This window comes from Humulus lupulus, chromosome 7 (assembly GCF_963169125.1).
Source record: "Humulus lupulus chromosome 7, drHumLupu1.1, whole genome shotgun sequence".
NCBI classification, from domain to species: domain Eukaryota; kingdom Viridiplantae; phylum Streptophyta; class Magnoliopsida; order Rosales; family Cannabaceae; genus Humulus; species Humulus lupulus.
The window spans coordinates 23,529,510-23,554,303 of NC_084799.1; the positions used below are offsets into that span (position 1 = coordinate 23,529,510).

General features: G+C 36.3%; 2 protein-coding genes and 1 long non-coding RNA gene across 3 annotated transcripts; all 3 read left to right on the forward strand.

Moving 5' to 3' along the window:
- The first annotated feature begins 1,312 nt into the window (after window positions 1-1,312).
- LOC133790949 (PWWP domain-containing protein 1-like) lies at window positions 1,313-6,280 on the forward strand. The gene is made up of 2 exons (XM_062228806.1): window positions 1,313-2,702; window positions 3,452-6,280. Exons 1-2 carry the CDS (start codon window positions 1,559-1,561, stop codon window positions 5,890-5,892), a joined length of 3,585 nt encoding a protein of 1,194 aa, XP_062084790.1. The 5' UTR covers window positions 1,313-1,558; the 3' UTR covers window positions 5,893-6,280.
- Window positions 6,281-7,319: 1,039 nt separating this feature from the next.
- On the forward strand, window positions 7,320-13,041 carry LOC133790950 (protein SRC2 homolog). Its single transcript, XM_062228807.1, has 2 exons — window positions 7,320-7,333; window positions 12,102-13,041. The coding sequence occupies exons 1-2, from the start codon at window positions 7,320-7,322 to the stop codon at window positions 12,910-12,912; spliced, it is 825 nt and encodes a 274-aa protein (XP_062084791.1). The 3' UTR covers window positions 12,913-13,041.
- A 3,887-nt stretch (window positions 13,042-16,928) lies between these two features.
- On the forward strand, window positions 16,929-18,555 carry LOC133789505 (uncharacterized). The gene is made up of 3 exons (XR_009873586.1): window positions 16,929-17,743; window positions 17,822-18,327; window positions 18,415-18,555. It is a non-coding gene; the product is annotated as an uncharacterized LOC133789505 (long non-coding RNA).
- Window positions 18,556-24,794: the final 6,239 nt, after the last annotated feature.

Below are 24,794 nucleotides of genomic sequence, written 5' to 3' on the forward strand. Positions count from 1 at the left end.
TATATATCTATTTTATATAATAAGTGGGTAGAAAATGAAATTTTTTGGTTTTAGCAGTTTTTTATTTTTTTAATATTAATTTTAGCGAAATATTCTTATATTTAACATAATATTCTTATATTTAATGGTCGTTTGTATGCCTTTCAACTTAAATAAATTAAAATAAATAATTAAAAAAATTAAAATAAGATATTTTTGAGATATTTTATAATGATAATTATTTAAAAATAATAAATAATTAAACAAATTAAAATAGGATATTTTTCAGATATTTTACAATGAAAATTATTTAAAAATAATAAATAATTAAACAAATTAAAATATAATATCTTTTAGATATTTTAATAATTATTATTTAAAAATAATAAAATCATACATTTTATAACTTAAATAAAATTTAATTAAACTTAAACTCACTTATTACAATAATATCATATTAAACATATAAATAATTTACTGTGAATTAGCAACAAATTACTTTTTTTTTTTTAAAACTAGGAATAAACTTAAATTTAAAATCTATGTATAATATTTAATATTACATTAAATATATAATATCTAATCTCTTGTTGCCACTGTCAAATTAAAAAACCACAACAAAAATAAACTTAAACAAAAATAAATAAATTATTTAATTAAAATAAAATATTTATTTCAAAATTTATGAGATTAATATAAATTTAATAAAAATAATTAATAAATTTTATAAATAAAACTAACAAAACCTCCATACTTATATCTAGTATATATATAAATATAAACTACACAAGTCCATATAAAAATATTCCTTAAGCATAAATTTAATTAAATTTATAATCCCTTTTTAAATTGAATTTTAATTTTTTAGAAAATCAATATTAAAATTGATTTTTTTATATATAAATATATTGTGTATTTAAATAATATTTTAGTTACATTGAAAATAAATTTGAACAAAATTATACTTAATGGATAATTTTATACTAATTTATTAATTATAAAGTTAGTATTGTGGTGTTAACTAAACTAGATTATCGTAAAATAAGTATTGAAATTGTATAATCTATTCTTTTGTAATAATAATAATAATAATAATAATCCATTCTTACAAGAATGTTGTAAACAAAGAAGAAAATAGTGAAATTGTATAGTAGAGATTTTCTATGTTTTTATTTTAGTGAAAAAAAAGTGTTTTTCTTTTGCAATTACACCATTTGTTGTCCAATTTGAAGTATCAAAACGACATTTCCATCTTTGTAAATTCAAACGTCCAATGTCGTTTTAGTTCACCAACAATGAGTGAGTAGGGGGAAAAAAGGCCTAAAATGAGTGACCGATTGGTAAACTTAAAGCTCTTAACATATTCTAACTCCCCAGATTTTCTTGCCATCCAAACACTCTCCCTAGGGTTTTGTAAAGATTTCGCACGTTGCTTACACTTTAAGGAGACTAAGGTCTGTACTCTGATTTGTTTTTTTTGGCTTTCCTTCGAGGTGGTTTACAGGTATGCCTGGTGATTCGGGGCCCCAAGCTCCATTTATTTAGGGTTTCGCCGGATTTTCTGTCCATTCCTCCTTCAATGATCTCTGTGATGAACAAAGATGGCGAAATCGATAGAAAATCAGATTCCATTGAAGAACCTGAAGATGTGAAAGGCAAAAGGATCTCAGAAGGCGGCGTCGATGGCGCTGAGGATGAGAAATGCTCAAATTCAAGTTCGGACGAGGTTAAGGTATCGGCAATGGAGCTCGATTCGGGAGCTCAAGATGCCAAGGTTGGTTCCAAGGTTTTTGAGACTGGAAAATCAGATGAGACTAGGGTTAAGGGCGAGGTCCGTAAGGAGAGTGATGATGGAGAAATGGAATTGAAAGATTCGGATGCTAAGGTTGAAATCTTGAGCGCCGATGAACTCGAAGCTCGAGATGAAGAAAGCGAGGGCGAGGATGGTCGAAAGGAACGTGTAGATGATGATGCACGTGGTGAGGCGGGAAAAGGTACAGTTTCTCAGTATAATTCTCTGTTGTCCGAATTCGATGATTTTGTGGCTAATGAGAATAGTGGGCAATTAGCAACTTCGAGGGCACTGCGTTATGGGTTCGAAGTTGGTGATATGGTTTGGGGGAAGGTGAAATCACATCCATGGTGGCCGGGTCATATATTTAACGAAGCTTTTGCGACTGCTCAGGTGCGTCGAACCAGGAGGGAGGGTCATGTATTAGTGGCTTTCTTTGGTGATAGCAGCTATGGGTGGTTCGACCCGGCTGAGCTTATTCCTTTCGATGCTAATTTCGCAGAGAAATCACGGCAATTGACTTCGAGGAGCTTTATCAAGGCCGTGGAGGAGGCAGTGGATGAGGTAAGTAGGAGGCGTGGTCTTGCTTTGGCTTGTAAATGTAGAAATCCAAATAACTTTCGCGCAACAAATGTTCAAGGGTATTTCGCCGTTGATGTGCCTGATTATGAACCACGGGCTGTTTATTCAGCGATTCAAATTAGAAAGGCAAGAGATAATTGCAGGCCAAGTGAAATCCTCTCTTTCGTTAAACAGTTGGCGTTGTCACCTAGCGTTGGTGATGAGAAGAATCTGAGTTTTGTGAAGAATAAGGCCACTGTTTTTTGTTTTCGTAGGGCAGTGTTTGAAGAATTTGATGAGACTTATGCTCAGGCATTTAATGTGCAGTCGGGACGTTCTTCTCGTGACCCAGTTGTTTTGCCGTCTCGAGGTACTAATTTACATGGTTTAGAGTCATTGTTGATTCTTCATTCCATTGGATGTTGTGTTCTGGCGTTTTTTAAAATTGTTTCAAAATTCATGCTTGTAAGAAGTAACATACATATGGTCAACTATATTTGCTAAAATGCGTGGCGCTCATTACTTCCAAATCATCATAGTGTATCATTTCACACTTTTGTATGGGATTAATAAGAATAGGGAACGTATTTATTTGGGTGAACATGTTTTTTTTTCTTCTTTTCTCCATACATGCATTGACAATCTATTTGCTATGTACAATAGATGAATTTGGAGTAACAAAGAGAAGACATGAGTCTTTTTAATTGCACTTTTATTGGTTTTACGCACACACGTTGTTAAGTGAAGGGCCCATAATGTTGTGGTGTTAGTACATTTTACCCTTCACTTTCACTGGATTTGAGATAAATGGTCGGGAGCTGGAATACCATATATTAATTTTCTCTGACAAAAATGATGTATTGAACCTCATATTTTAAAGATCCCTTGATATGATTATTATTTTTTGTTAATATATTTGTTAATTGTGAATTTATCTTACCCAAAAAATAAAAATATAGTAGCAATTAATTTATCTATTTCATATTTGTGAATCAAGTATATCCCACTTAATTAAAGCAAACTTCAAGAGTAGTGTTAAGTTGCTTTCCTGCCGCTAATTATATTTATCAATTGTGCATTCTAATTTTTTTAGTCCTGATGAGTTTGTCTCCTGCACAGCTCCTTTGAGCGGTCCAATGGTGATTGCAGAAACTCTGGGTGGTGGTACCAGTGCCACAAAACATAATAAAGTTAAGGACAGTACCAAAAAAGATAGGTACCTCTTCAAGCGTAGAGATGAATCTGGTAACGCCAAAGACCAGCAAACAAGCCAGGAGCAACCGAGTTCCTCCGCTCAATCAGCTTATGTGGAGGGATCAGTAGCAGTTGGAGATGGGGATTTTGTGTTACAGAAGAGAGCTTCACCTGTTTCTTCAAAGCCTCAGATTTCAGAAAAACACGAACAGACTGGGTCTGTTAGCTTACCCGTTGCAGATTCTAGTTCAAATGTTGGAGAATCTGTAATTGTAGATCAGGCACCTGCTAGGAGTTCTCTTGCCACCGAAGATGTCATTGAAGATGAAAAGCCATCTCTTGATGAAGTGAAAGAAGAAGCGAAAGAAGGACCGAGATCAGTGTCTGATAGAGTAGAGATTACCAAAACCACGGCCTCAACCGATTTGTCAGGAAATGGGACCGTGCCATGTATGATAGATGATACATCACAATCCTACAAGCAGGATTATAAGCAGGATGGTGAGGGCTTTGCTGAGTTTAAACGCGAGGAGAATGTGAAAATTTCTAGACCAGATGAAGATATTCAACAATCCCAGTTGAGTTCTACACCGGGAGTGGAAGGAAGCCATGGAATGGACCAGGTTCTGGATGGTAGTAGTGTTGAAGGTCTACCAACTGATGCAAAGCGTGTAAGTGGAATGAGTGCTTCTGTTGGGGTGAAAAAGGCCAAAGCTAAACGTCCATTGGAAGAATCGAACTCCGAGAACTCAATGACAGAGGGAAAGAAAAAGAAAAAAAAGAAACAGTTAGGCTCAGAAACAGGCTTCAGAGATCCACAGAAGCATTTGGTTTCTAAAAAAAGTTCCTCCACTGGAAAAATAGGGGTAAAATCAACCCAGATTGGTTTGGCTGCTAAAGAGGAGTCAAAGGTAAAACAATCTAAAAAAATTTCTGCCAGTAACAATTTGTCTGATTCTGTTGGAAATTCCCTACTGGTTGGCAACATTGAACTTGAACTTCCAGAACTTTTGAGCGATTTGCAAGCCCTTGCCCTTGATCCTTTTCATGGTTTGGAAAGAAACAGTCCTGCAATTGTAAGGAAGTTCTTCTTGCGATTCCGGTCCCTTGTTTACCAGAAAAGCTTAGTTCTTTCACCCCCATCAGAGAATGAATCTATTGAAGTCCGTCCCTCTAAATCTGCTGTTGCTGTTGGAGCCTCTGATAATAACTCCTCTGAGCACGTTAGAGATTTGCCATCCTCAAAACCAGCAAAACCCACTTTCCGATCTGATGATCCCACTATAGCTGGACGGAAACGGGCCCCATCAGATCGTCAAGAGGAGATTGCAGTGAAGAGGTCCAAGAAAATTAGCGATATAAAATCCTTGGCAGCGGAGAAGAAGGCCACCCCAAAAACTTCAGAAGTGCAACGTGGAGAGGGAAGAGAATCAGCGGTTCCCCTTGTCCGAAGAAACAAGCCAGACTCTGCTAAAAGATTCGAGCCTCCAGCTAAGGTAGTTGAACCCACTATGCTGGTAATGAAGTTCCCTCCAAAAACGTCTCTCCCTTCCCCAGCAGAACTCAAGGCAAGATTTGCACGTTTTGGGCCGATGGATCAGGCAGGTCTAAGGGTATTCTGGAAATCTACCACGTGCCGAGTTGTTTTCCTTCACAAATCCGATGCTCAAGCAGCTTATAAATATGCCATATCAAACAACTCTCTATTTGGAAACATCAGTGTGAGGTTTTACGTAAAGGAAGTCGGAACTCCAGGACCGGAAGCTCCTGAATTGGGGAAGAGCCAAGGTGATGATATTTACAATGATGCCCCACGAGCTGCCAAGGATCCTGCTGTCTTACAACGACCGTCGGTGCCACAGCTGCAGCCGCAGCCTGCTGTCCAACTCAAGTCCTGTTTGAAGAAGTCTACCGGTGATGAGTCAGGGCAGTTAACCGGAGCTAGTGGTAGCAACAAGGGTGCCACCCCACGTGTTAAATTTGCATTGGCTGGTGAGGAGAGTACAAGTAGGGTTGTCGACCAAGCGGCCGCTATTAGAAATATCTCCAACAACAGCAATGCTAGTTTTGCTGATAATGGTACACCTCCTTCTACTATTGCAATGGATTTTAGTGTAAGAAACTTTCAAAAGGTCGTTCCTTCACCATCTCCCTCGTCTATTCTCCCTCTCCCTCAATTTGCGAAAGCACCACTTAATAATTTACGTCATCCTGATATGATGGCACCCAGAAACACTCCTATTGCACCACCACCACCCCCCACCATTGACATTTCTCAGCAGATGTTAAACCTCTTGACGAGGTGTAACGACGTCGTGACCAATGTCACGAGCTTATTGGGCTATGTGCCGTACCATCCTCTTTGAATTTAATCAGTTAAAAAAGGAAAGGAATTCGGCCAAAAACTCAAACCCAAACAAAGCTCCAACATTTGGACTAAAGTTGAGATGAGTCAATCAATGGGAGAAGAGAAGAGAGATTGCTTTGTATTGAAAAAGCTTCGTCGTGACTCATTATTGCCCTCCACATTTGTTTGAACCAAATAGAAAAAGGAAAATGGGGTCAAGAGCTGTTTGAGAATCAAAGTTTAGGGAGCCAATTTTTTTAGGATTAAGGCTCAAAAATGTTGTGTAGAAGTAGATACTTTAACATGTAATTTGATGTAATAGTGGCATGGTGATGATGCATGTATCTGCTTTCGTTCGTTTTTTCTTTTTGGTTTATTGAAACTGATATACTTGCCTTGGTGGGTTAGCTCATTATTCTTTTTTCTACTGTTGCAAATTGGGTTTGAGATGTGCATTTTACATGGTTTTGGGGTCACCCATTTTGGCCGCGTTGTTCTCCTTAGACGTGTCCCGTACGTTGGGGCCGACTCTAGTGGTTTTATAATCACTGAGGGGCTTCCTTTGAATGACAACTTACTAGTCTTGTATGCATTATGTATAACTTTAATTTCCCCAATTAAAAAAGTTTGTTCCTCTAAAAAGTGTGAAAAAAATAGTGTGCTGGCTATGTGAAATGAAAACGATGCTAATCCTTGTTCTTTCACTTTTATTCTCTCTCTCTATATGTTAATCACTTTTGTATAAGAGAATGTAACATATAGAGAGAGAGATCGCGTTATTCCAAATGCATCTCTCTCTCTCTATATTAAATACCGAGCTTTAAATACACGGCCAACTAATGAATTTGGTCTACTTAACAATCTCCATCCCTGCTTGCACAAACATGATAAATTAAAATCATGGAGATCTCTAAACCCCATACCACCTTTAGATTTATGCACCGTCAATTTCTCCCATTTCTTCCAATGTATGCTTTTGCTAGATTTGGAAGATGATTGCCACCAATATCTACACATATATTTCTCCATCTCATTGCACATGTGAAGAGGTATTAAGAAAACATTCATAGCGTATGCAGGCAAAGCTTGAGCCACAGATTTTATCAAAATTTCCTTCCCAGCTTTGGATAAGAAACGGCCCTCCTATTGTTGAATCTTTTTCTGCATTTTCTCCTTTATGTACCCCAGCAAAACAGATTTTTTCCTACCCAGAATATTTGGTAATCCCAAATACATACTCGAATTCCTAGCTTCTGGGATATTGAGAATAGAACATATACCACCTCTCTCCTCCATACTCACATTGGCACTAAAAAATAATGAGGATTTGGCCAGATTCACCTGCTGCCCCGACGCTACCTGAAAACAATGGAGCAGATCTGTGACTTGTCTTGCTTCCTCTCTCGATGCTTTACAAAACAGATAGGAGTCGTCAGCAAACAACATATGCGATATCATAGGTGCACCCCTAGCCACCCGACACCCCGTGAGCTTCTTATCCTGAACATACTTAGAAACCAACGCAGAGAATCCTTCAGCGCAAAGAATGAAGAGATAAGGGGATAATGGGTCACCTTGTCTCAACCTTCTCGAAGGAACAATCGGATCCAGCTCTTGTCCAGCAGTAACAATTCTATACGAAACTGACTGCACACACATCATAATCAAAGCCACCCAGTGCTCGCCAAACCCCATCTTAATCATCATGGCTTCAAGAAAACTCCATTCAATCCTATCATACGCCTTGCTCATATCCAGTTTGATGGCCATGAAACCCTCTTTACCAGACACCTTCCTCTTCAAATAGTGCATAATCTCAAACGCCACCATAATATTATCCGTGATCAATCGCCCAGGTATAAAAGCACTCCGAGTTTCGGATATTACCTGATTAAGTACCTTCTTCAAGCGATTCGCCAACACTTTCGACACCACCTTATAAATTACGTTACACAATGCTATCGGTCTGAGGTCTCCCATAGAATCAGGATTTGATTTTTTTGGGATCAACACGATGTGAGTATCTGAAAGGTGCTCAGGAAATCTACCAGAAATAAAGAACTCCTTAACCAGCCGAATTACATCATCACCTACAATATCCCAATACTTTTGGTAAAAACCTGGTGAAAAACCATCTGGCCCTGGCGACTTGTCAGGATGCATTTGGAATAACGTGATCTTCACCTCCTCATCTTCAATGGGCGACATGAGTTCATTATTCACCTTAAAAGCAATTTGGGACTAGCCAATTAGGCCCAACAAGCCAGCCAGACTAACTAGTCAGGTCCAAACCAACGTAAATGAATAAATGGACTCATGCATGCCAAATGATCGATGGATATTAAGACCCGAATCCCGAGACATTCACTCAACCAGGGACCTTGACACAGTCAAAGTATACGCAACCCCTCCTATGAAAATCGGGGAGAGAACCACTAAGAACAGTTCAGGCGGATCAGGTAGGCGAAACTGGAACGATAAAGAAAACGACTAGAAAGAGGACCCTTAGGGGCTAAGGGCGGGGATTTGGTAACCATTACTCTGATTATTCTCTCGAAGCAATCCAGTCAAGCGAGTCGAATTAGTCAGCCTGACTGAACTTGACCTGATTGTCAAGCTCCGTCGTCACCTTGACCATTATTCTATTCGTCCATTCATCGTTATTTACATTATTGTTTTACTACTTTCGATTAACTGTTACTACAATCCGATTAACTTGAGTGTCGGAGTCCCTTTAACTGACAACCCACCGGTGTTCCCAATTGAACTCTTGCCTCTTTTTTTGTTCTTAACAGGTAGCTGGTGCCCATTTAATCAATTATAAGAAATTACATCTACATCCTATTTTTTTCTATTATGAAAATATTTGCACAAAAGATTTTATAGGAGCAATTTTTTTATTATTCAATAAAAAAATACATGTCTACACAAGCATCTTAAATCAAATTATCAAGGAAAAGGATAAACAAGAAAAATACAATATATCGATAAACTTATAAAACCCTTCAAATGTTAAAATTGTTGATAGACTAGTAATAGTAATAATATTATCAATATTAAGATGTAGAACGAGAGGAGAGGAGGTATACATAATTGAAGGAATAATTAAATGAGTGCGGGAAGAATTCTTTTTTATTTTTTTTATTTTACCAATTTTAGAAATTACTATGTTAATGTGATAATAAAAAGGGAAACTAAATATTGAAATGATAAAATTTGGGTTAGTACAGAGAAAAGTGATGAGTGATCATAATATACTCCTAAATAAATAATGTTTAACAAATGAATCTGAACTGTGAGTATATAACTGATTATGAAAGACTAAAATGGTCAAAATTCTCAGTAATGAGACGATAACCACGAATAGTGTATGTAAGTGCTTATCGATCAATTTTTTAATTTTATTGTGTTTCTTCTTCGTTGCTTACTTTACGAACGTTTTTTTTTTTGTATAATTTAAGAGCCAGTTGACTCAAATGATTCTTTTAAAAGTATTATTCCCTTGAACAACAAAAATGAGTATATTTTACAGAAAAGAAAACAGGTCTTAATAATTAGCGGCAATAAAATTTGTTTTCCTATGAAAAGTAAAGTAGAAGAATAAAGAATGTGGTAGAAAGTGATAGCTTAAACACTTGATAAAATTGGGTAAAAATGATAGCAACATTTGACAAGGCTTTCTTTCAATCATTATTGAAAGTTGCAAAGGAACCTCCCACACGTGTGGGTGGGTTTCAAACGTGTTTTGATTGTGCATGGTTCAACTTCCAACCTCAATTCCCCTTAAAAAAAAAAAACCTGAACCCAATGCATGTGACCGTTTATCAGATAAACTTGACTTTTTTCCTTCACTCTAAAGTATATAAATATAGCATTAATATACATACACGCCCTCTACGCGTCTTTTCAATTGAATATTGTGATCTCTTACCTCAATAAAATTAAATTAAAAAGTTGATATCTCATCTTGTATTGCGAATTCCCAAATCTCAACCAATTGATTAGTATATAACATATTTAAAAATCTGTTTTTTAAGCTAGTTTATTTGATCTAAAAGATTACTACCATTTTTTTTTGGGATGAATATCAAGTATGTTTAACCAATATAAAACAAATTACCTAGTTAAAATAGGATTTATACCATTTTAAATTTTAACCAAATACCAGATATATTCTTATGTTTTTTTTAAAAAAAAATACTAAAACAGTCATTGTGATTGCTAAAACAAACTAGACATAATTTGGACTTAATTCTAGACAAATTTTTTGTAAGATTTTTTCTATTAAAATCCTATCTTACTCTTTTATCTTATTATCGCTATTATGCATGTATATTTCAAAATTTAATTTATTCTCGATTTTTTATTTATTATAAAAGTTATTTATGGAACATTTTAATAATCATAAGATATATGGAATATTTAAAAAAATAAGATCATATATAGTGTTTAAAAAAAAATTAAGGCATAAAATAATATAAACTCATAAATTGAGCAACAACTAATATAAATATTAAAAGAGGGGAGATGCTTGAGGTTCTCCTAAATGGGGTATGGTTAATGAATGAGTTTTTTATTTAACAAAATACCACTTAAAACAAATATCACATTAGCATATCAATATTTACACTATAATTGTACTTTGGTCTACTTTTGATAATTTTTTGCAAAATAGATTCTGTCTAAACTTTGACCAATTACCTAAATTTTTCGACTAACTGTCTAAAATTTTTTGACCACCTGTCTAAACTTTTTACTAACTACCTAAATTATAAGATAATTGGAGAATATATATATGTATATGACAATTATTCTATGGGGGCATCACTTTAAGTGTTTCTCGACCCGTGAACAGTTTTTGGCGTGATTTTTTTTAATGAGCGTGTATATTGTAGCTATTTAGAGTATCTGTAAATTTTCAAAAAATTCTGAATAGTGTACAGTACCGAAAACTAGGTTCAAACATGTTGTTTTCCACGCGCATAAAAAAAATTAGTCACGCGTGCAACATCACGTTTGAACTTAGTTTTCAGTACTGTAAAGTATTCAGAATTTTCTGAAAATTTGCAGGATGCTCTAAATAGCTACAATATACATGGTCATAAAAAAAAATCGCGCCAAAAATTGTTCACGAATCGATAACACTAGAGCTGTAAATACGGGCCGAGCTTTTGAGCACGGCACGAGTCCGGGAGGCACGAGCACGACATGGCACGAAAAAATATGGGCTTGGGCTAGGCATGGCACGACACGGGCTTAGCACGACACGGCACGACAAGCCCGAAGGCAGGACACGAAAGCACGAACAAACTAGCCCGAAAGTACGACACGATAAAAAACCCGATATTTTGACATTAATAATCATAATAAATTTTTATTTGTCAATAATTAATAAATTAAAATGATAATATATGTCTTATTTTTTTCAATGTTTATATTTTTATAATTATATTAATTTATTTTAAGATTTGTTAGTTAAATTTTTAGCATTTATCTGTAGGTATTAAAATTCTAATAATTATCTTTAATATAATTTTGTGTAAAATATTGTTAAAAAGTATATAAAAATATCTAAAATTATAATTCAAACAAAGAAATGTATTTGGTTTGGTGGTAAGTTCATTGATAGTTAAGGAGGAGGTGGAGGGTTCAATTCTCCATCCTCACATCGGGCCGGGCCCATGGGCCGTGCTGGGCCTACTCTTTCAAAAATGGGCCGGCTCGAGCACGGCACGAATTGAATATGGACCGAGCCCGGCCCAACCTAAATTTACCAGAGGTACGAAAAATGTAGGTCTGGCGGCTCACATTTATAGCTCTAGATAACACTAAAAATCCCCGCGTATATAACTAAAAATAGAATTTAACAAATTTTACTTTTCTTCTTTCATTTCCATTTGTGAAAGCATAAAATTTTGTTAAGGTTACGCGCATTGCCGTTTTCCTTAACGAAATTATTACGCGTTATTAAAAAACTATTCTAGGCAAACCTAACCTACAAGAAGCAATAAAATAGGGATATGGACTTTTCCAAGTCGGTTTCAACTCTTCCTTATCGGATATTTCCTTCCCATTTTCCGTCCTCTATATATATATCCACACCCCGTTTCCTTTCATCCATCAAATTCAGTTTCTTTTCTACCAATCTTTTCCAAAACACTAAGCTCTCTATTCTCTGATCTTATAAAAAAGATTTAAAGATTTTTCGCCATTAACAATGGAGTGCAGACCTTTAGATATAACCCTAATCTCCGCTTCGGACTTGAAAGATGTCAACCTCATGTCCAAGATGGACGTCTACGCCGTCGTTTCGATCTCCGGTGACAACGCCAAGAAGCAGAAGACTCCGGTCGACAAAGACTCCGGTTCCAATCCCAAGTGGAATTACACCGTCAAATTCACCGTCTTCGAAAGCGCCGTACAACAGAACATGTTAACCCTCAAAATCAAGCTCGTCTCCGATAGGAGCTTCGGCGATAAAGAGATCGGAGAGGTTCAGCTCCCGATCAAGGAGCTTCTGGATAATTACAAAGACGAGAGTGGCGAGAAGCGCGTGAGTTACAGCGTCCGCTTACCTAACGGAAAATCCAAAGGTAATCTCAACTTCGCCTACAAATTTGGGGAAAAGATCACGGCTCAAGCTCCAGCTCCAGCTCAGCCGGCTTATAAGGCTGCGGCTGGAGAGCCTGTCGTGGCTTACCCACCCGGTCACGCCGCCGGGCCCAGTCACGGGTACCCGGCGCCTGGTGGATACCCACCTGCCGGAGCGTACCCCTATCCACCACCTGGTGGTTACCCACCTCCTCCTCAAGCTGGTTACGGATATCCACCACCACCGGTAGCTGCACCCGGATATGGGTACTCACCTTACCCGGTTCAACAACCGGGTTATGGGTACCCGCCTCAGAAGCCGAAAAGGAACGGCGGAAACATGGCGCTTGGATTGGGAGCCGGTTTGCTTGGTGGTTTGTTGGTCGGAGATATGATCTCCGATGCTTCCGATATGGGTGGCTTCGATGACGGGGGCTTTGATTTTTAGTTGTTTTTTTTTTCTCTTTCTGGTTTATTCTTTTTTTTTTTAAATATCAGAAAAAGTGTGACTTTGATGTAAATGATGGGAGGTTTTTGAAGTAATCGAAAGGTTTAATCGAATAAATTACTATAGAAATTGATGCTTGTTCCAACTTTTATATCTATATTATATATTTGGTATCTTGGTATTATATTATCAAACAAATATTAGAAAATGTGCAATGACAGTCTCATCTCAACCATTCTTTTGATAACCAGCGAATCACAATTCGTTTATAAACTATTTACTTAATTATTAATGATGGGAAAAAGGAGAGAAACCTCCATAGATTATGTATATTAAGATGCTTGTAGGTTTAAATGAAAAGCTTTTGAAACATGATTAGTTTTTTAATAATTCGCATCAAACAAGATTAGATTAGAAGGAGAACTGTATTTGGATTCTAGAGTGCTATTAATCTTCTCTTAAACATTTTGAATGTATTTATTTTGAACTCAAATCAAGGGTTGCGTTGTTTTAGATTTGGCACTCTGTAGGGAACAACAAATTTTGGGACATGGCTAATTTTGGAACAACAAATATAGGTACCAATCCAAGTTGTGTGTGATGGTTCTCTTCTAGTTGCAGCTCGGTTTCTTGGCTTCGCTTTTTCTCTTTGTCCTTCGAAGACTTTATATATTGCATGTTTCATAATTTTCGTGTAATGTTCAGAACTTTTTAGATTAATTATGTTGCAGTTGTGTCAGTGTTGTATGGTGATATATGCCTCACTGTCTTTGTCTTATCTTATTGGTGGTCGTTTTTGTTTGGGATGGTCTTGGTGTATTTGAGTTTGTGAGATTTATTGAGTCTTTTTTTAAAGAATAGTATCATTTTTAATATGTGAAAATTCACTCCCCCTTAAAAAAAATGTTTTATAATCTGAGAGCACAATTACCATATCCACCCTCATTCTGCCCCGTCCAACGGTTCAATTAATATAAAAATTGGTAAAAATTGCTCTTACTTATTTACAATACTAGAGGAGACTATTTTATAATAGGCACTTAATCAGTCAATTTAAGTAAAATATAGATGAGAGAGAGAGAGAGAGACTATTAGTGTTTCATATGTTAAAAATGAAAGTTATTAGATGGAAAGAGAGCAAAATGGGGGTGAGTTAATATTAACTTCCTATTTTTATTGAAATTAAATATAACTTTCCATTTTAAATTAATTTTGACCTTTAAATTTAAATATTATATAACTATTAAAAAAATTAAAAACGGTAACTAAATCTATGAAAATATAAACATAAATGTACTAAAAATTATAAATATAAGGTTTTTTTTTAATAATACATATATAAAAAAATAATTCATTTACACAGTATTTAAAAAAGTCTTTCACTATTATATAACTAAGCCTTTTGTTTACAATAGTACGGTTTAGTAGTGATTGTAGTTTGACACACTATTTTTTTTTTTTGAATTATTTCTTATGTGATCATGATGACTATAATGGTATAGCAATGTTTTTGGATTTATTATTATTATTATTCTTTTTTTTTAACAAGAGATTATGGATATTGTTTTCAAAACTAAATTAGTTTAGTGACACGTGGTCAAACACTTCATTAATCAGTAGTTGAACACAAAAGATAATAAAATAATGCTTTCAAATGTTGATTTGTTCACATGAACTTAGAGCATTCTCTCCATTCCATTCTTTAAAATACCTCCCCAAAATACACATTTTTCTATTTTACCTCTAAATTTTACATTATACCATACATCATCTTCTCTATATATTTCTCTACATTATTTAAATATCATATCTTTAAACATATTTTATTAATTAAAGTAAAATAAAATAATTGAAAAAGAAATAATAAATATATATACTAAAGGGAAATTTGATTTTTAATGCAATAAGTCACACTCCGTTTGAAAAATACCCTATCCTTATAAGTCTCTCATTTTGGTCTTACTAATGCCGTTACTACCCAAAATACCCCTGGCATAATTTTCTCAAACTCTCCGTATTCTCTCCCAAAATACCCGAACCAAGCAAACTTTGAAATCGATAGGCCTCGATTGAATCCGTAGAACCCAACCTTCATTGTCTTCCACGAACACGAACAAGGGCTCCCAAAGGTCGGACTTGACGATCGGAGAAGGGGAAGGAGAAAACGTCGAGCAAGGCAACCAAATTTTTAGGAAACAACCTCAAAGAAAGCGAAGGTGAGGGATTTCGTTTTTAATCTGCAATATGTGTATTTGCCTGGTTTTTTTTGTTAATTTTTGTTCATAGGATAGATCGGAGCTGGCGATGAAGAAATCTGAGTTTTTTTCGATATTTTCATGAAACTTGATAGAAATCGATAGGACTCGATAGTATAGGATGAGGAATGGATTAGATTGTGCTCGATAGGCCTCGATAGGAATCGATAGGACTCGATGATACAAGGCTTTGGGAATTTTTAGAACCTACATCGATAGGAATCGATAGGACTCGATGATACACGACTTTGGGAATTTTTAGAACCTACCTCGATAGGAATCGATAGGACTTGATGATACAAGGCTTTGGGAATTTTTAGAACCTACATCGATAGGAATCGATAGGACTCGATGATACACGGTTTTGGGAATTTTTAGAACCTACCTCGATAGGAATCGATAGGGACTCGATGATACATGACTTTGGGAATTTTTAGAACCTACCTCGATAGGAATCGATAGGACTCGATGATACAAGGCTTTGTGAATTTTAGAACATAACTCGATATGAATCGATATGACTCGATAAGACTCGATGATACACGGCTTTGGGATTTTTAGGACCCACCTCGATAGGAATCGATAGGCCTCGATAGGACTCGATATGACTAGACTTTGGTTTTTTTGCCTTACCTCGATAGGCTTCGATAAGACTCGATAGTAACCCGATTATATTATTCTTTGTGATTTTGGAACCCACCTCGATAGGCATCGATAAGACTCGATAGAACTCGATTGTTTCTGCCTTGATAGTAACTGCCTTACTAGATTGTTTTACATTTTTAACATTTTTTTTGTTTTTTTTTCCAGATGCCTGAATTTATTGTGCCGTTAGAGAAACACTTTCCTGGCCGTGTCACTTATAGGGGTAGTGCCTACTTGGATACCCTTATAGAGAAGTTTAAGAGGCATGGTCTTATTGAAAGGGCACAGGCATGCCCGTTGGGACAGTTCTTTAAGGAAAAACCGTTTAGTTTTTCTGGGGTTCTGCTGCATCAGCTAATGTTGCGTAAGGTAGAAAGTAAGAAGCCTGAAGAGGGTCAGTGCTTCCTTGGCAACACTCTGTGTAGATTTGGTATTGCAGAGTTTGCCCTAGTTACCGGGCTAAATTTTGGGAAATCGCCGTCCCCAGATGAATTGAAAGAGCATCTTTCAACTGATCGGATCATCCAAGAATATTTTAATGGTGATTCGAAGGTTAGTTTTGGTCAGTTGGAAGATGCATTGAAGGCCTCCACAAACCCAGAAGATGCATTTAAGCTGGGTTTGTGCTATTTGATAGAGGGGGTACTGAATGCCCCAGAGAAGACAACAACGATATGGGGAGATTCCCTGAGGATGGTTGAGGATATTGATTACTTTTTCAAGTATCCTTGGGGGAAGTTGTCATTTAAGAAGGTTAGCAAAGGCCTTCAAAAGGACATGAAGAAGCAATTGAAATACTATGAGGAGAAGAAGAAAGAGGGGTCAAGCAAAAAACAGAAGGAGGCGAAGTATAGTTTCACTTGCTATGCACCCGCGCTTCTTTACTGGGCTTTTGAGGCCATGCCTTCTCTCGGGAGTAAGTTCAGTGAGAACAGTGGGAATCAGATTCCCAGGATGCTCAGCTGGGCTACGAAGACTGATATCACTATTTTGACAGCTCTATTGGCTCCTATATTCGCCAATCGTCGAGTAAGTTCCATTTTATCTTGTTAAATGTCACAAATTAATTGATTAATGATTTATTTTATTAAAGTTTTTCTGACACATGTTATTCAACTATGCAGTTAGTGGTATTTTCCATGCTGAAGCCACGTCCCGGTGAGGTAGTCTATTACAATAGCCTCCCAGAAGTTGATTTCAGGTTATTCCCTGAGTTGGAGGCTAGGACTGCAGTGGATGAAGTAGTGGTACCTGAGAAGGAGGCAGAGAAGCTAGCAAAAGTTGCAAAGGAAGCCTCCATTTTTTATGAGGACGTCCCGAGGGTTGATGAGGGCACTTCACAGGCCTGTGTAGCTTCATCTAGTCAGGTTGCCCAGCCTGATTATGAGCAACTTCTACAGAGGCTCAAGAGGGTTGAGGAGGGCCAGGCAACCTTACTACAGAATCAGACCACGATCATGGCTCATCAGACCACGATCATGGCTCAGTTGGCGCAGGTGCTTTCACTGGTCTCAGGTCGACCCACCGACGTAAAATCAGATACAGAGTCTGATATCTTGCCTGCAGACTATTAGCGCGGTGATCAACCCTCCACTCCACAAGCCCAGACATCTGTAGCTCCCAGTGATGCTGACAGTCCTAGTGTACGAGTACTGCAGCCCGAGGAGGCAGCTGGCCTTGAAGTTGTCAGGAAGAAACGCAGGCCCAAGCGTTTTGATGACTTCACTGACCCAACAAAGAAGGCCAGACTAGATAAACAGGGGCTAGTTGCTGAACCACTGAGGAAGTGTGACCCACAGCAGGAGAAGAGCTTTCATAGGTGGATTGTCGGGAAGATCGACAATAAGAGAGACCGCAACGTGTATACTGGGACGCACGGTGTAGCATGGTTCTTACAGTTGCACACAGTCCAGACTTGGCTTTGAGATTCAGTATGTAAATTACATTCACGTTTTCAATTCAATCTTAAAATATATTGATGGTACTAACGAATTTTTATGTTTTTTTAGCATATTGATGCCGCTTTGCACATGCTACACCGCCAACGCCACTTTTACCATGCTGCATTTCGGCAGGATGCTGCGATCATGAACACCACCTTCCCCCAGGTGTGCCTAGGTTGTTGGAATCATTTCAGAGAGACCGACACTAAGTATACATGGGACGACGATGTGCTGAGAATGTTGAAGGGCGATGATAATCAATTCCTTGTATCATGGCAAAATGTGAGTGAAGTATATTTTGCCTTGCACGTCGAGAAAGCCGCACATTGGATCGCCATTGAAGTCTCCATTCCAACGTGGTGCATCAACGTTTATGATTCCAACCATAGCGTGCTCAGTCCCACTCTGATGGAGGAAGCGATCAAGCCTTGGTGCTTATTGTTGCCTTCGTTGTTATGGTGTTCTGGCATGTTTGACGACCACGAGGACCTCTAGGTATATCCTGAGCAGAATGCAAAGCCTTTCTCATATTGTCGTATTCCTCCAGAGGAGTGTCCTCAGACTAAGACAAGGTATTCCCCTATTTAATTAGTGGATTTTGAAATTTGAAAATTAAAGTTATTTTTATCTTTTATTGACACAAAATCGATTATATGCAGTGGGGATTGTGGTATGTTTGCCATCAAACATATCGAGCATCTGGTTGCCAGGCTACCACTCGATACTGTTATCGATGAGAACATCCAGCATTTCAGGACCAAGTGGTGTGTGGACATGTTCTATCAGAATTTGGCCCCGTGATGCTCTTTACATTTTTGTCTTACACATCTTGTATACCATATAGTTAGTTTTGTATATTATTTTTTTCCAAACAATATTTTTTGAAAAATTTATTAGATAAAAAAATATTAAATTCACATAATGTGTCTGCCTCGACATCCAAACACACAAAGTATTAGACGAAGTATTCCATATGATAAATGCAGCAAAATCAATTAAATAATTACATAACACAATATTTTAAATTCTAGCCTTACATGACTTCCTATTGTGTCCACTACCACCACATCTGCTACACTTACGTGGCTTGACATTCTTTTCCCCGCGTGAAGCATAGCGATTTGTCTTTCGCCTACCCACTTTCTGTTTCCTGGGCCTTCCTACAGGGGTTTTCTTAGCGGGGACGCCGACAACCGTATCTCTGATGTGACCAGGGATTACCCATTCATCCTTGTTCCCAACAGGGTAAATAGTATCTTTATAAGTGTCCTTCAATGCCTCGATTCTATAGTAAGGGAAACACAATGAGTAAATGTTTATGCTTCTTTTTCTGGCTGCAGCAAAAGCATGTACACAGGGTATCCTAATGGTTTGGAACATGCCACAAGAGCATGATTTTGTGGCCAAGTTCATCTCACCATCACCATTACCATCGGCCACAAGAAATTCGTGATGACCAAGGACTTGGACATCTAAAAAGATTGCTTTATCACCTATTTGCTTCAAATCCTTTTCCATCTCAGGTGATAACACTGTTGTTGCTTTTGCAGCTCTTTCACGTCTATCTGCAAACCAAGACTGAAGAGTGAATCTTATGAATTCAAGAAACGTGGCGACTGGAAAGCTCCTTTCCTCCTTGGTCTTATTGTTAAAGCTTTCTGCGTAGTTACTCGTCATGATATTGTATCGGTTACCAGGAAAATAAGCACTACTCCACCTTTCAAAGCCAATTCCCTCTAGATATTGATCAATGGGCGGATCAATTACCTTAATCTTGTCAAAGAACTTGTGAAATTCTGTTCTTCGAAATGCGTACGCTGCACACCCCATGATGTCTTGTACGTGGTTAGTTTTGAATTTTGCCACAACATTCATACAGATATGATGGTAACATGCACTGTGATACGCATCTGGGAACACAAGCTCCAAAGCATGATTAATGCTTTTATGCCTGTCCGATACAAAAGCAAGGTTCTCAACGTCCCCGATGGCTTCCTTCAATTTTCTCATGAAATAAGTCCAAGAGTTATGGTTCTCACTGTCCACCAATGCAAACGCAATTGGAAACAACTGGTTGTTTGCATCCAACGCAACAGCACAGAGCATGTGGCCACCATACTTATTCTTCAAGAATGTGCCATCCACACAAATTACAGGACGACAGTATTGGAAACCACACCTAGAAACACCGAGGGAAAAGAAGCAATACAAGAAACGACCATCTTCTGCTACAAAATCAGTAATTGTACCTGGGTTCTTATGCTCTAATTGACACAGGTATCCAGGTAACTTGGAGTATGATTCCTCAGGTGTCCCTCTGACATACATAAGAGCCTTTTCTCTGCATCTCCACGCCTTCTCATAGCTCATTTCAACCCCAAAATGGTGCTTCATGTCCTCCCTTATGTTGTTTGCCATGTACCTAGTACCATCGATAGCAAATTTCCTCTTGATTAGGTGCCCAACAACCTATGGTGATGCTTGACGGTGGTCCTTATCTCGAATTTCTTGTGAGCAAGTGTGTACTTCGTTGTATACAATAATCTCGAACATTTCAGATCGCATTTTTTTCTTACCCCTCAATCTCCAACCACAATCAGGATCCTTGCAGGTAATGTTCCACACATCAGTCCCAGATTTCTTCACCATAAAATCAAAATTATTCCTCATCGCAAATATGGATGTTTTGGTTTTCAATTCAAGCTTGTTCTGAAAGAACTTCCCAAGGTGCAATTCTCCTGAAGCTTTGCTGGTTGAGGAATGATGTTGATGTGAGGCCTCTATATCCTCTTTGGTGAACATGGGAGCACTCCATGTTCTATGATCTTCACCTAAGACCAATGGAGAACTCCATCTAAAACTATCATCGGTTCTACTTGGACCTGGACGACTATTGCTGATCCTAGATGTTTGCCGGTCTTCTACCATAACATCTGAACTCTGTGTTGGAAAATCTGCCCTAACATCTGGCCCACCAAGATCTGTTGCATCAGCAACAGGATCGTCGTTGACATAAGGTTTGTAGCCATAGGGATCGTACTTTTCCGTGTCATGCACATATGAAGGATCTCTAACCGGGATATCATCATGGACTATGACATCTGGATTTGTCTCGGGAACACATGTTCCAACATCACCTTGAGTTCCTTTGAAACCATGACATGGAGGAGAAATGTTCTCTTCAAATCGAACTTCTTTATTAACGCTGGCAGAAGCCGATGCATTTCTTAAACCTCCCTTCTTAATCAATGTGACACATAGAGGAATGAGCTTCTCTACAGATTTCGATGCTAACCCAATGAATGCACGCACATGCCTATCATTTTTTATAACGGTAGGTTTGACAGATTGTGATAGGCATGTGTACGGGACCTCAATTTTCAAGTCATGCACACATTTATCCACTTCAAGCTCATCGTACAGAATGTCAAGCAGTTGCTCATATGTCACACCCTTCTCCATGGGCAGAACTTGATTTTCAGCATCTCTGAAAATCCAATCCCTATTTTCGAGTTCCCAAACACCATTGAATGCAACAAATACGGAAACAGTCGAATCTGCAAAAAAAAAAACAAAAAAAACAAAAAAAACAAAAAAAAAGGTCAAAAAGTTAAACTACAACATAAAATAGAAAATATAGATTTCTATCGATATATGTCGAGTCCTATCGAGGTCACTCATATCGATTTTTATCGAGTACAATCGAGGACTATCGAGGCAAGCAATCCAATTAAACTCTTATACACCTATCGAGTTTTATCGAGTACAATCGAGGCAAACAATCCAATTAAACTCTTATACACCTATTGAGTTTTATCGAGTACAATCGATTACAATCGAGTTATTAAATCCAATTAAACTCTTATGCACCTATCGAGTTTTATCGAGTACAATCGAGTTATTAAATCCAATTAAACTCTTATACACCTATCGAGTTTTATCGAGTACAATCGAGTACAATCGAGTACCGTCGAGTTATTAATTCCAATTAAATGCTTATACTACACGTATCGAGTGTTATCGAGTACAATCGAGTACCATCGAGGTACTAACATCCTAACACTATCGAGGCACGTCGAGGTCCATTAAGGACCATCGAGCCAGCATGCATGCAACACATCGAGACCTATCGAGTTTCATCGAAACTCATCGAGGCAGGAAAAAAATCCAGAAAAAAACACACAAAGTATCCAAAATTCATTCCGTGAAAAATTGCAATAAAACATGAAGGCATACACAGATTTGTTCGAAATAAGACAAGTAATGTAACTAGACAAGTTTCCTCACTACATATAACAAATATATACTTACCCATACGATTTTTTCCCCTAGATCCGAAATCCAAAATAAAGTTTCTTGACTTGAAAGGACTCAATACTTGCCCCTAGATCCGAAATGAAAATTAATGGTGGCTGGCTTTTTTTGTGTGTACGAGAGTTTGAGAGATAGAGAGGGAAAACATAAGAGATAGAGAGTGAAGACTATGAGAAAAAGAGAGGGAAAATTATGCCATTTTGGGTAGTAACGGCATTAGTAGCACCAAAACGAGAGTTATATAGTGATAATGTATTTTTCAAACGGAGTGTGACTTATTGCATTAAAACTCAAATTTCCCTATAATGCCTTAGTGACACGTGGTCAAACACTTCATTAATCAATAGTTGAACACAAAAGATAATAAAATAATGCATTCAAATGTTGATTTGTTCACATGAACTTAGAGCATTCTCTCCATTCCATTCTTTAAAAATACCTCCCCAAAACACACATTTTTCTATTTTACCTCTAAGTTTTACATTATACCATACATCATCTTCTCTATATATTTCTCTACATTATTTAAATATCATATCTTTAAACATATTTTATTAATTAAAGTAAAATAAAATAATTGAAAAAGAAATAATAAATATATATACTAAATGGGAGAGAAAAAACTTATAAAGAAAAATAATAATATTAAAATATTATATAAATTATATGTAAATGTAGATATGGATTAATTGAAATTTGTGCATAGTTATTATAAATATATGTATAAAGGAGCTGATGAAAATGTTTTTGTGAGTTTTAGCTAAATATTATAGAGAAAGTGTATTACAAAATACATTACCAAAACATATATTTTTATAATTTACCTCAAATTTTTACATTATAACATACATCAACTTCTCTATTTTTTCTCTACATCATTTAAATATTATATTTTTTAAAAATATTTTATTCATTTTAAGAAATAAAATAATTAAATATAATAGTATCACACTCATATATATACAAAAGTTTATAAAAAAAATAATAAAATATTTATAGCTTGATGAATAGTGTTTCACTACATATATAGAAATACTATTCATTTAGGTAAAAAAAAAGTTTACATCAACTATTGGAAGACTATTTAACATTATTTTCTCTATATTATAAAGAATTAGACATTTTACCTCATCCATTGGGAGTGCTCTTATTCCATAACTTCATTTTTTTTTTTATCTTTTTTCTGAAAATTAGTTATTATATATATTCTCTACACTAGAAAAAATGTGTAGTTTTAAATGAATCGAATTTGAGGTTTATATATATAAATTATTGAAAAAATATATTTTAAATAATTACAAATGTTTAATTAACTTTATTTGAGCTTCTTCATATAGGGCTTGCTTTAGGAGTTTTAAGGATTACTTTATAGTTGTTATATAGGATTGCTTAGGAGTTTCAATTGTGGCTTAACATATTGTTTTATGGGTTACTTAGGAGTTTCAAAAGCTATTTTATATGTTGTTACATATAGTTGCTTTAGAGTTTCAATGGTTATTTAACACATGTTGCTTAAAAGGATTATGAGTTGCATAAAAGTTTCAAGGGTTACTTAATATGTTGTTTTATGGGTTGCTTTGGCATTCAAATGTTGTTTTATATGTTGTGATGTATGGTTGCTTTAGAGTTTCAAGGGTTGCTTAACATATGTTGCTCTATGAGTTGCTTATAATGATTATGAGTTGCTTAGGAGTTTCAAGGGTTGTTTAAGATATGTTGCTCTATGAGTTGCTTAGGAGTTTCAAGTGTTGTTTAACGTATGTTGCTCTATGAGTTGCTTAGGAGTTTCAAGGGTTGCTTAACATGTTGTTTTATAGGTTGCTTAGAAGTTTCAAATGTTGTTTTATATGTTGTTATATATGATTGCTTTAGAGTTTCAAGGGTTGCTAAACATATTTTGCTTTATGGGTTTCTTAACATGTTGTTTTATGGGTTGCTTAGGAGTTTCAAATGTTGCTTCATATGTTGTTACATATGGTTGCTTTAGAGCTTCAAGGGTTGCTTAACATATTATTTTATGGGTTACTTAGGAGTTTCAAATGTTGCTTTATGTGTTGTTACATATGGTTGTTTTGGAGTTTCAAGGGTTTCTTAACATATGTTGTTGTATGGGTTGCTTATGAGGATTATGAGTTACTTAGGAGTTTCAATGGTTGATTAACATATTGTTTTATGGGTTGCTTAGGAGTTTCAACAGTTGCTTTATATGTTGTTATATATGGTTGCTTTAGAGTTTCAAGGGTTGCTTAACAAGTTACCTTGTGGGTGTTTATCAAGTTACTTTATGGATTGCTTAAGGATGTTCAACGGTTGCTCAAGTAGTTTTAAGGGTTGCTTGATATGTTGCTTATAAAGATTATGAATTACTTAGCACGTTCTTGTATAGGGCTGTTTTAGAGTTTCAAGGGTTGTTTAATGATTATGATATAGGGTTGGTTTTAAAGTTTTAAGAGTTGTTTATCAAATTGCTTAAAGAGTTTCAAGAGTAGTTTTATGAGTTGCTTAAATAGTTTTAATGATTGTTTTATATGTTGCTTAAAAGGAACATGAGTTGCTTAACAAGTTGTTTGTGGAGTTGCTTAAAAGTTTTAAAGGTTGTTAAATAGGGTATGAATGCTTCAGTAGGTAATAATTTTTATCGTTAGTACAATGAGACTACCATAAAAATAGACATTTAACCTATCACTTATTATTATACAAAATATAATTAACCTCTCACATGTAT

Coding starts and splice junctions, on each gene's coding strand:
- LOC133790949 (XM_062228806.1), top strand. CDS start 1,559: ATGATCTCTGTGATGAACAAAGATGGCGAAATCGATAGAAAATCAGAT. Junction 2,703..3,451: donor AGTTGTTTTGCCGTCTCGAG/GTACTAATTTAC, acceptor TCTCCTGCACAG/CTCCTTTGAGCGGTCCAATG.